The sequence below is a fragment of the Apteryx mantelli genome, chromosome 2, assembly GCF_036417845.1.
Source record: "Apteryx mantelli isolate bAptMan1 chromosome 2, bAptMan1.hap1, whole genome shotgun sequence".
Taxonomy (NCBI): Eukaryota; Metazoa; Chordata; class Aves; order Apterygiformes; family Apterygidae; genus Apteryx; species Apteryx mantelli.
The window spans coordinates 120,980,014-120,992,047 of NC_089979.1; the positions used below are offsets into that span (position 1 = coordinate 120,980,014).

The 12,034-nt window shown below is 39.2% G+C and overlaps 2 protein-coding genes across 2 annotated transcripts in view; one reads left to right on the top strand and one right to left on the bottom strand.

Annotated features, from left to right (window-relative positions):
- Positions 1-7: 7 nt before the first annotated feature.
- On the bottom strand, positions 8-8,796 carry UBA5 (ubiquitin like modifier activating enzyme 5). The gene is made up of 12 exons (XM_067291392.1): positions 8,632-8,796; positions 7,940-7,985; positions 7,756-7,845; positions 6,339-6,448; positions 5,856-5,942; positions 5,044-5,128; positions 4,062-4,166; positions 3,730-3,857; positions 2,205-2,340; positions 1,694-1,769; positions 736-842; positions 8-165 (listed from the first exon to the last, which is right to left on the bottom strand). The coding sequence occupies exons 1-12, from the start codon at positions 8,772-8,774 to the stop codon at positions 82-84; spliced, it is 1,197 nt and encodes a 398-aa protein (XP_067147493.1). The 5' UTR covers positions 8,775-8,796; the 3' UTR covers positions 8-81.
- Positions 8,797-9,163: 367 nt separating this feature from the next.
- ACAD11 (acyl-CoA dehydrogenase family member 11) overlaps positions 9,164-12,034 on the top strand; it is a 34,245-nt gene continuing 31,374 nt past the window's right edge. Inside the window, exons 1-3 of the mRNA XM_013950777.2 lie at positions 9,164-9,300; positions 10,962-11,061; positions 11,321-11,446. Of these exons, the coding sequence (XP_013806231.2) occupies positions 9,164-9,300; positions 10,962-11,061; positions 11,321-11,446 (363 nt within the window). The remainder of the gene's footprint in view (positions 9,301-10,961; positions 11,062-11,320; positions 11,447-12,034) is intronic.

Sequence of the window (12,034 nt, forward strand, 5' to 3'; positions counted from 1 at the left end):
CGGGGGGGGGGGGGGGGGGGGTCTGTTTTTCCTCATAATCCAATGTCAATCCAAATTCCCAGAAATTTAATATACATTTTGCTACATGTTTTTCATTTTGGCCATGAGTTCTTCTAGGCTTTCCTCAGACTCTGCCACTGTTTCATCAGTTACAGCATTCTCTTCCTATTAGTAACAGGAGAAAAAATTAGGAAGAAAAATAGCACGCAAACATCCCCCTCCCAATGCCATTTTCTTAGAACCAAGAACACAATTGTAAGATTAGGCTCCAGTGATTTAACAGCAAAGTGGTCTACAAAAGATATGCTCCGTTCTGATTAGGATTTAGAATGTTCTGACAGCAACACATACAAATTGTGTTCCCCAGATCATTAATTTCACTTTGACTACACAATCCTTTTAAAAGACAAATATAGTAAAAAATATTAGTCACTGAGAAAATTATGTTTGCTTACAACTAGGACACAAAATATGAAATACATTCACTTCTGTCACCTCAAAACTACATTCACACTAACTTTAAAGAAATTTATTTTTCAGAAGAACAATTGAGACTGGATCATAGAAAACACTGGTGGAATGGGCCGAGATACAGTTTTACTGGAATTGTTTAAGATGGAATTTTATTTTAGGTTTAAATGGTACCCAAACTGATAGCTATTATAAATTTAATGTGTAGGATATACTTCAAAAATAAGTGTATTCTAAAAGAATAAATAGTGAAGTGCATATTACCTTGTTTGGGATAGTATATGCTACAGTAATTCCCTCTGGAAGATCAGGTACTGGACCAGAAGCAGCCGTCAGCTCCTCTTCTGAAATTTCTGATACTAATTCAATGCCTTTGCATTAAAAAGAAATGAGAACCCCATTAAAAATAAGAAAGAGTTCTTTAATCAATATGTTAGAGGAAAAACTGCAGCTACTTTTCTGAAAAACAGAAAATTTGAAATAGAAGATCTTTCTGCTTTTAACTACTTCATCCCCATTATCAATGCAAAGTGTTTTCCTTTAGAATATATGAAATGATTCCATACTTGTACGTTATGGGCAAGAATTGCACTTCTTTAGGACTTTATTTTCTCACAGTTTAAATCTTATTGTGAGGAAAGTCTTCCCAATGGTAAGGTAAGATTATTCTCTATATAATGTAATAAACAGAACATGCATATGCATTCTTGACATGTTTATAAAAAAAATGTGCTTACAGTTTCTTAAGAACAATTCTTTCAAATTTGAAGTCCTCAGAGGAATATAAAGAACTATGAGGATGCCATAGTATAAGTGGTGGTGGAAATGACAAATGCTCTTTAGATTTAAAAGGAAGACACAGGGAAATTGAGACACAAAACAAAGACTTGCTTTGTGTATTAAAGATACCCACAATCTAATGAATACATATTTTGACATCTTCATATCTTCAGATCATCATCTGAGAAACTACTTTACTTAAACATTGTTAACTCTTGAGCCTAAAGTCTGCTCAGTATACTAAAACTGCATCAATTTGTGTTAACATTACTATCAAAATCAGTGAAAAGCCAGCAGTAATCAAGCAACGTAAGCTAAAATAAATAAATAAAGGAAGGAAGGAAGTGTGACAAGTACTCTATACTGTGTTCACCCAACATGAAGAATATAATTGAAATACTTTATACTGGTGACATCATTGAGTCTCCAGTTGATTACTTACCCCAGTCATTGTCTTCATGTACTATTTCTTCTTCCTGTTCAATTACTTCTTGTTTTGATTGCACAGCTTCTTTCTTCTGAAGAAAGAACACAAAAACACCTAATAATACATGTAACAGTCCAATTTTCAACAAGAGCAAGAAAGATCAAATTTAATATTCACAATTATTTTAATATTTAAGATATGCAGTCACAGTTTAGAACTTCCTTAGGCATTAAAAGGCAAAGTACAAGCAAAAATAAAAAATAAAAAAAAGCTTTAACACTCAAAGACAGTAACATATGACTACCAGAAAGGTTGAGCAATTACTGCAGAAAAACATCTTATCTGATATAACTGCATGCAAGTCACTGCCTACCCTTAAGATAACTGTAAGTATTTTTAGAAATTCATGTAATCACCTGAAGATAAGGCCACTGAAAACTGGAGTAGTGATGACAGTTTTCTTTTACTACAGTTTCATAGCTTGCTTTGTTCTCAAGACTTTACTAAAGTATAAGACCATTTTTACCTTATAATTTTCCTGCTGTTTTCTGCAATTTTGGTCACCGCATTGTGGGTTTGGCTTCATAGCCATAGTTGGAAAGAAATCCTGCATTGCGTTGTAACCAAGATAATAACTCACAGTGCCAAAATTCAGCAGATATCTAGAAAAACAAAATGAGAAAGCAGGTCCTTATATATGGATGCAAACATAACACCTCAGTTGCTCAGGCAATCATTTTTTTCCCTAAAGAGCTTCTGGAGTGCACAGTCATACCACTGACCCGTAGTGACTTCACTTACGTTATTGCAATTGTCCTAAAATAAGCTGTAGTCACTTGAGTTACTGACAACAGCATAACTGCATCAATACAGAATCAGGTCCTCTTGTGGTGTGTTGGTGTATTTGTGTGAGAACAGTCAGCTACAGTCTCTGAAAAAATATGTTTAGAGTAATATGTAAGTAATTTTCTCCTATGCCTAAACTCATTCCTACTTGATAGATTCAGATGCCAGGTATTACGAAGGAAGAGTTTTCAACAGCTGATCAGAACCAGCCTAATCTATCTCCAGGGTCAAATTTGCAATACAAATGCAAGTTTAAAGTGTAACATTTGAAACTTGCCTTCTTCATTAAAGACAAACAGCTGCTGTTATGCAATTCTATGCAATACCTGTCTGCACAACTGAAAACAAAGCTTTGTTGTATATAGGCATAATTGCAAACATAGAAACTAGAAATTTTTGGACAACTCTAACAAAACCAAGCTAAGGCTAAAAATTGGCTAAACAAAGTATGATCCTATTCTCTAGATATTTTTAAGCATAACTTTGAATACTACATCCAGTCACTTCCAAAGTTTAAGCACTGAGAGAACTGAAGTAAAGGGAAAACATCCTGCATGGAGTTGGTAAGTTTCGATAATAAGATGCTGGGGAAAGACGATGCATCATTTTGAAACTGAAAGAAAACATAAAAAATTGTTCACAAATTTTCCTTGCAGAGAGATGCAATTTTTTTTTAAAACAGCTGAAGTCATATGACTAATTTTGAAAAACAATAAAATATTTCATATTGCTGTATAACTATTTTTGTTTCACCTCAGATTTTTATAATACCAAGGCTGCACAAGAAATTGTTTTTTCCTTGTTCATGTACAAAATTTCAAAGGTGAGTTAGCCCTCTATCATTTCTGCCTATAGGTCAATGATGTCACATGGGAGCTTGTTTAAATACAGAACTAAGAGGAAAAAAAAATACAACTCCCCCCCCCATGTGTGTACACAGTAAAAACTCTTAGGAAAACACTTAAAACCTTTCCCTGCCCCTGAAAAGTTCTATTAAAAATAGCAATGCCAAAATAAAGACTTCTGTGATTCAAGCAGTATGTATTTCAGCCCTGCCTAATGATACCAATACCTTTAGGAAATAGGCCACAGATATAAGCCGCAGATATTTAAAAAGAATCAGACCAATCAATATGAAAGATCTCTTCAGAGTTCTTCATACCATAGTGCAGCACACACTGAGCAGCAGCAACTCAGTCACTTACTTCAGAACATTCTGTACAAGAATTCCTGCCACAACACCCATGGTGGTAGGAAGACTCGCTGCACAAACTCCTTCTCGTTTTAACGTTTTCTCATCAATATTTGCAGCAACTACAAGTGGAGGAGCACACTGTGGAAAATAAAGAAATTCAGTTTTAAAAATGCATTAAAAAAAACCCCACAGATCACACAAACACCATATTTTAAGCTACTCCCATCAGCTGTGCCAAGATCACATTCACTAGCCAGCTGATCTTCATACTCCCAGTCCCATTTAAAAAAAAAAAAACAAAAAAAACAAAAAAACCCAGCAATCCTGCAGAGCACTGCATACCGCAAAACAAGCAGATTCACCAGGTATGATCAGCTGTATATGTCCTGACACTGCATTTTCACTCACTCCAGATTCCATCCAGATTTGTCCAAGTTCATTGCAGGCCTTAAAAAAACAAATGCACACATCAGCAATGTGGAAGTTTAATGGAAAAATAAGTTGTAAATTGAGACTGATTAAACATAGAGCCTTTCTGTCTTAAAGCCAGAAGATTATTAGTCAAGAAGAAGAACAGAAAAGGAAGGAAAGAAACTGTAAGAGAGTAAAAATGAAAGGACAACTCAAGCTGTCCTCATGAAGCTAGGCCTTTGCGCTTGCATGAAGACCTGTCAAAACAAAGGCAGTATTGAATTGATACAGGCATTAGAAATCCAGTTACTAGATCCACACTCCCAAATCTAACTGGACACACTACACCCTCATACTTTTAATGGCCTGGATATAGCATATCTGTGCACATTCAGCGCATATAATTTGTAGATCAGTTAGCTGTGAATGATAACAGAAAACATGCATTTTGCATAATATTCTGCACTGGGTGCTACTGTAAAGAAAAATAGTGTGATTAGGTGTACAACCTTAAGACACTTTTTAATATTTAAAAAGTCATATGAAGTGTACAATTAGCTATACATGGTTTTAAGGAAGCTTATAAGATTCAACATGCTAGGCTTTGATACTACATACATATAAAGAAAATAATTTGGAAATTCAGAGAGGATTTACAACACTTACTCCTTTACTAAGCATTATCTGCTAGGCACTTAAAAGACTACAGTTGTACTTATGCACATAGAATGCATTTTACAAAAAATGATAAAAGCTCAGATTAATTTAAAGAAACATGAGGAGGAACTTTCTCAAAAGATTCTTGGTAAGGTCCTGTCTTTTCTCTAGTCCCTACAATTTCCAGCTATTGCGGAAGAAAAATACTTACTCCACAAGCTCATCAAGAGTCCAAGCATGCCCTAGATGGCCTTACCGTGTTAATTGCCATGCGAGCTTCAAAGTTGTCCACACAGCTTAGAACAAGATCGACAGGTTTCCCTTCCTCTAGCGCACCGTTACTGGAATAAATATCAGAAGTTTGCATGAAATTGCTAGTGGACCAAAATACCAACATGACAATCAACATGCATCTTCAGATTAGAGAAACACGCAGGAAGTACATTTCTAACAAAACTTGTACCTTCTTTTTCACTCGCACAACTAGCGTTGTATTTCAGCAGTAAAACAGCTGCCAGGAACAGCAGCACACTGAAGCTGGGTTTCATATACATGGGCATTTTAGATTAAGGGAAGTTTTGCATAGTATACACTTGCATCTCTCACAAGTGAAAAAATGAAGTACAAAATATTAGGAGAAATAGTTTATCTTTGTACAACACACTTGCAAATAGGAAAAAGTTATTTCAGAACTCATCTGTGAGATACACTAATAACTATTTTCTTTCTTTATTCTATGAAGCATACCTCAAACTACCAGAGCAGACAAAATGTGATTTGTTATGCTGTAACGGAACAGCCAACACGACTCATAGCTTAACAAAATTTGACTGGAAATCTAAAGATGCACTAATACAATGTATTACTACTTTATAGCAAAAATAAATATTCTTTAGCACAATCTCTTGAAGACTACGCAGAAATGTGTCTTCATATACACATATTTCCCACTGACTTTCGGTTGGAAGTTTACTAAATTAAAAAAAAATTTTCAATGAAAATGTGAGGCTGTATTTAGAACCAAACACCAGCAGAAGTTAGCTATATGCTTTTGTTGACAGATTTTACCTTATTCTATCCATGAAATGTTGAAAGTTGTCCAGCGTCGTGATGTTGTAGTTATGTACTTCAAACTGAACATCAGGGTTAATATTCCTTACAGGGGAAACAGCATGAGTCAACGCTAATAAATACAAGGGTAACTTGCACCCTACTTCCTAACTTCACAAGCGTTGCTAGTCTTAAACTTCCAGTCTGAAGTCTAATATGCCCATATGGACAAAAATTCACAGATTAGGTCAGAAAAAAAGCATACTAAAGTGGTAGAACAATCTTCTAAGCAAAAATAGCTATACTTAAAAAGTACATTTACATTAAGGTTTTTGCCAATACAAAAATGTCATTAAAGTATCAACCATTTCCACTGATGTTTTATACCCAAATTTCTAAATTAGACCATGCCACTTTAGCAACAGATATTTCACTTCTAATCACTTGCATAATAGCATCCTGGGTAAATACGTTTTGATACCCACTTTTCTAAATACATACCTCAAAGTACGCTCTGCTGCTTGCACTTTACTTAATCCAGCTTGATGAGGTTGAAAGAAGAGTCTGTTCATGTTTGCCAATTCCACTTTGTCATAATCAAACAGAAGCAGCTACAATAAAGATTATATCAACATATGTGACTTCCTAAAGACTCTGCAACCAAAGCACTACAGTAAGCCATTTTAAATAGCAAAACTCATGCTTGGAAGAAGAAAAAAAAAAAAAAAAAAAGAGCAAAAAACCCAAACCTGCAGTCCCATCCAGTTCATATATAAAAAGTTACCAACACTATAAGTACTGAATTCTAAGAATTATAATAATTATATATACATATAATATATACTATAAAATTTATAATAAATTATAAATTGTAATAAGTGCTGATTGTAAGACTGAATTCTAATTGCCATTCACCAGCAACTGATTTTTTAAGTCACGAAAATCACTGTTAATAAAAAGCAATTTGTTAATTTGATCTAACCTGAGCAGAATATTCAAGAGATTATCTACATGGACACTAATACGATCAACTGTGTTCTCACATTCCTACTTATCATGATGACATTAACTGGAAATGTTATTTCTTTCATTTGTGTCTTGGCATGTATTTCAATGCACTTAAGATAACTAGACAATTCACTGACACAGGGATTATATAAATTCCTAATTAGTAGTCCAGTGTCCTTTCCTAGGCCCAAGATGCTGGCCTACAGCAAACGCTCCTTCAGAGAAAGGGGGAACAAACCTTACAATTAAAAAAAAAAAAAAAAATTGTATCACATCCTTACTGAGAAACTTCTTAAGTTCCCAGAGTAAATGGTCAGTTTTTACCTGGAAATACAAATATCCAGGTTCTTGCCCAAATTCTTCCTTTTAGTTATATTAACTCTGGAGGTTCTTTTATCTATATACATATCAATTTTTTCTTTTAGAAGCTAAAAATTTAGCAGCAGTTTAAGAATTTCATGTTAAATTGAGTTTTATGACAAAACTGTCTGTTTGAAATTTACTGCCTTTCAGTTTTGTTAATATCTCCTTTTTTCCTCATAACACAGGACTTGATCTTCTTTGAAAGTTACCTCCTCCTTTTTCTTTGTTTTCCCATTACAATAATCCCATATGATGAATATTATTAGACAGATGGACTCCTATAAGAGCACAGAGAAGACAAGCATCCAAACAAGAATCATCCATATGATACAGAATGAAGCCCTACATAAATCAATTTTACTAACATAAGAAAGACACCAAGATTCCATTCGTGATGTCTACCCAAGTGCTGTTCTTGAGTGCTTGCTCCAAAATACTTTTATTGGGACAAAATCAACTAAGGGAAATCTTATCTGTCTCTTTATACAAAGAACTAGTCCATCTACTATGAACGAGTACAAGGAAGGGAAAAAAAAAAAGTCATTACCTTACCAATGCCACATCTTGTCAACATTTCAGCAGTTACACTGCCAACTCCACCTACACCCACTACTGCAACTGTAAAGGTACGAATTTTCTGTAGAAAGAAATAAAACACAAATCAGTACATCAAATGCAATCTTAATGAGAAAAAAAAAACAAAGGTTGTTTTAACGCAAATACAATCCTACCTCATAGTCTTTGACTATTCCCATTCTTTTTAATGCCATCAGACGGCTACAAAGAAAAAAAACAATAGCTTTATCAAAAGGTTCTCTGCGTTTCTAATTGTAATTTGCTGTTCAGATATTTAAAATCATACTTATTTTAAAGGTAAGTCAGCCAAACAACAAACTCAAGCCTGCAGTTCTCACAGCAGTTGGGACTGCCAGCTAGATACAGTCTAAATGCCATTGTAGATATCTCCCTAATAGCAAGAGCAAAGGAGTGCCAACCCCGCAGAAGCTCACAAGCTTTATTTTTTTTTCTTTTTGGTGTGAATAACATCAGTGAAATGGGGAAAGCCTATCACTATTATACCAAATGAGTCCTGGATTTACAGAATCAAAGCCCGTACTTTTTCCTTCAATGAACAATATGACAGCAGGTCAGCGACGACTCTTCCAGAGTTTTCTGATCAAGCAAATCAGATTAACTCCCTCTCAACACGTAAGCGTACACCCCGCCGGCTTTCCTCAGTGCGGTAACACAGGCCGGCGCAGGGCGGCCCCGCCGGGGCAGCGCCGAGAGCGCCCCCCGCCGCGGCCGGGCCGCCCCAACCCCGTCCTCGGCGGGGCCCGGCCCGCCGCCACTGCCGCCCCGTGCCCGGCCGGGATCCGCCGCCCCCCGCCCGCCCCCGGCTGAGGCTCGGCGGCGGCGGCACCTGTAGGGGTTGGAGTCCGTCACCTCGGCGCTCATGCTCTCGATGGGAGCCCGCGGCGGCCGCCCGCCCCTCTCGCGCGCCAGCTCTGTCTCCAGCTCCCGCACGCGCCGCTCCAGCCGCTCCAGCCGGCTCCGCTCCGCCATGGCGGCGGCGGCGGCTCGCAGCGACACGTCGACCCTCGCCGGCGGAGCTTCCGGGAGCGCCGGGGAGCGCCGGCCCCCGCGCGCGCCGGCCCCGCGGGCAGAGTTCCGGGCGGCGGGTAACGGGCGGGCTCTGGCGGTGACCGAGGGGCCGCAGCCTCGCCGGCTGAGCACCTCCGAGCCCCGGCGGCAGTGAAGGCGCGGCGCGGGGCCCAGGGCGGGTACAAGCCGGGGCGGCCTCCGCGCTGGTGGGTAACCGCCTCCCGGAAGCAGCGGCGCGGAGCCCCGTTGGCCTGGCGGCGGGGAGCTCTTTCCCGGACGGACCAAGGCGGCTGCGGTTGCCCCGGCGACGTGGGGCGGGACCTGGGGCGGGGCCGGGCTGGCAGCGCGTGATGGCGGCGGAGCCCGGCACCACGGACGTGCGGCCGCAGCACCGCTTCGACCAGGGTGGCTTGGAGCGCTACCTCTGCCGTCACCTGCCCGGCTTCCCCCGGCAGCGCGCCGCGGCTCTGGCCGTCCGGCAGTACAGGTAAGGGCGAGGCGAGGCAAGCGGGGGGCACCTGCAGCGGGTGACGGCGGGCGGCGGGCGGAATTAACAGCTGTGCGCCGTGCAAAGGGCTGGCGGCGGGCCGCTTTCGCAGTCGGGGTCATGGTTCATCGCTTGCAGCGCTGGAGAAGTCAAAGTTTGCCGTGGCGGAGAAGATGACCTCTTACATAGGTGGAATCTGCGGCCAGGGTTGGTGGTGCGTTAATGCAAACAGATGATGTTTTGGGTGGACTTTCTTCTGTTCTCAGAAACCCTCCGTGGTTCATTCTACCTAAGTAAACATGTAACTGTTTTATTGCCTCTCACCTACTTATCAGTCATGGCTTATCTGCTTGCTTTTTAATTGCTCAACAAGTAATAATGTTCAGAAGCGCATAAATGGCTTAAGAAGTCAATTTAAAAAACAGATACATATGAACAGCATAGCACTGTGCTGAGATTCTCATTAACGCCCTGGGAACAATGCGTTGCACCTGTAAGGTGCTCACACAGACCTCAAAACCCTGTTTCACAGAAGATGTAGTTTCTTTGGGTTCAGCAAATCGTTTATGTGACTTCAAACCAGAAGCTATTAGGAAAATAAGTGATTCTGAAAATACATTTTAATTACTCAGTAAACATGACCTCAACTGCTTTATCTTCAGCCATCTCTAAGAAACATCACTAACACTATTTTTCATTGTCTTCTGATGCACATCTAAAACATCCATTGAATCCTTAGCTTTACCCAAATCTTCACAAGTACTTTGATCCAAGAGACTTTAGGAGGGACCTCAGGAGAGCACCTAATAGTAAACTCTGCTAATAAATTGTCAGTATTTATGCTTTTACTACTTTATTCATCTTGTGGTTGCACTTCAAGGCTTCAATCAATCCAAAACTTTATTGTGCCCAGTAGAGTATTTGTCTGCACGGTGCAGCTGCTAAACTCTTCTATAGACTGTCCTCTGGCTGCCTCAGGGAAAACAGAAGCCTCCTAGGGAGCATGAGGGCAAAAGCTTGCTTGACTTTGGTTTTCCAATAGTTGTCCAATCTTTTATTGGACTAGATCAGAATGGTTCTTATAAATAATCCAGAATGAGGAGAGGACAGCATATGGATTAGCTCATTTTCCTCAGCCTTGAGGAAAATGAGGATCACGGTGTCATGAAGGGTTTATTTAGAATGTTCTTCTCTTTACCTGTGTATGTGATTGAAAGGTCTAATTTCTATAATTCTTTGTCACTGCAACATTCATTCTGTAAAGCTTCAGAGTTGCTTAAGGCAGTGCCTTATGATGTAAACAGGTGAATAGGCTTGCATTCAGTGGGACTTGGTACTAGAGTTCATCAGTTATTCAGAGAGCTTTCTCTACGTTTGCATTATTGAAACTGCAGCTCACCAAAAGGAAGAATACAATTATGGGTTAGTGTGAATTCTGCTCTGTTTAACTTTTTCCAAATTGGGTAGTTTTAAGGTTAATACCATCCATCCACTGCAGGCCTTGAAAGCATTCATGATGTCTTTTGGCGAGAGGGGAGAAGGTTATCTTCCTTTCACAAAAGAACAAATTGTTCAGGCCAAGTCACAGTGCACTTTGCATTGTTTATGTTAATTGTCTGCAAACTTGAATTCATAAGTAATTTAAATCTTCTTATTTGTAGCTCAGGCCAGTCAAATCCAACCTTTTATCTCCAGAAGGATGGGCAGGCTTATGTACTCAGGAAGAAGCCTCATGGTCCCCTTTTACCTAGAGCTCACAAGGTGAGTAACTTTCTTTGATAAGCTCCAAACACTTTTTATTGCAGGTGTTTAAGTCATATAAATGATGGTGCATCATGTTTCAGTGATTATTGAGTATTTGTCTAGAAATGCAATGAATTAATGAGACCATTTCAAGTTTTCTGTGCTACATGCATAATTAAGCATTTAAGAGGATGCATTGTCATTCATTGTACTCAGTAAAATAATGATTTATGTTTGGGAACGTTTCACTGAACCTAAGTTTCTGTATCTTCTTCAGGTTGATAGAGAATATCGTGTGCAGAAAGCCTTATTTTCAGCTGGATTTCCGGTCCCTGAGCCCCTGTTGTACTGCAGTGATGTTTCTGTCATTGGAACAGAGTTTTATGTAATGCAGCATGTGCAGGTTGGTCAACCAACATGAAAGACTTTTTTTTTTTTTTTCCCCCTTCTCCCTGCTATAAGCTGCTTTTAAATTATCTAAACCTTTTCTCTGATGATATAGAGCTTTGTCCAGTATTTTCATAAGTTTGGGGAGTTTAATATGTGTACCAGTATATCCTGAGGACACAAATAGAAATAATTCCCTGATATTTTTAGAAAGCGCTATTTATCAGAGATTGTTACTGGCTTCAGCTTTTCCAGGGCTTGCTTCCCTCTCTGTTGAAGTATTCAGCTCAGTATTTAACCTTCTTGTTCTCATTTGAGCTGTCAGGAGGATGTCTTGAAATGAGTTGAGATAACGTGTGAAAATCATACACATAAGTCAGAGGGAGGTCAGCTGAGGCTATAAAGTTATACTGGATCCTTGGACATCCTGGAACCCTCTTAGTACTGAAGAGAGTAATCTATGTAAAATCACCTTTTCTTGAAAACCGGATAGAATTCCAGTTCAGATACTACTTTCAGAAGGCTCACAGCACAGATCTGTAGTTCATCATTCTGTGGGTCCTGTAGCTATTGGTTACAGTTGATACCATTTCTGCCAGTTTTT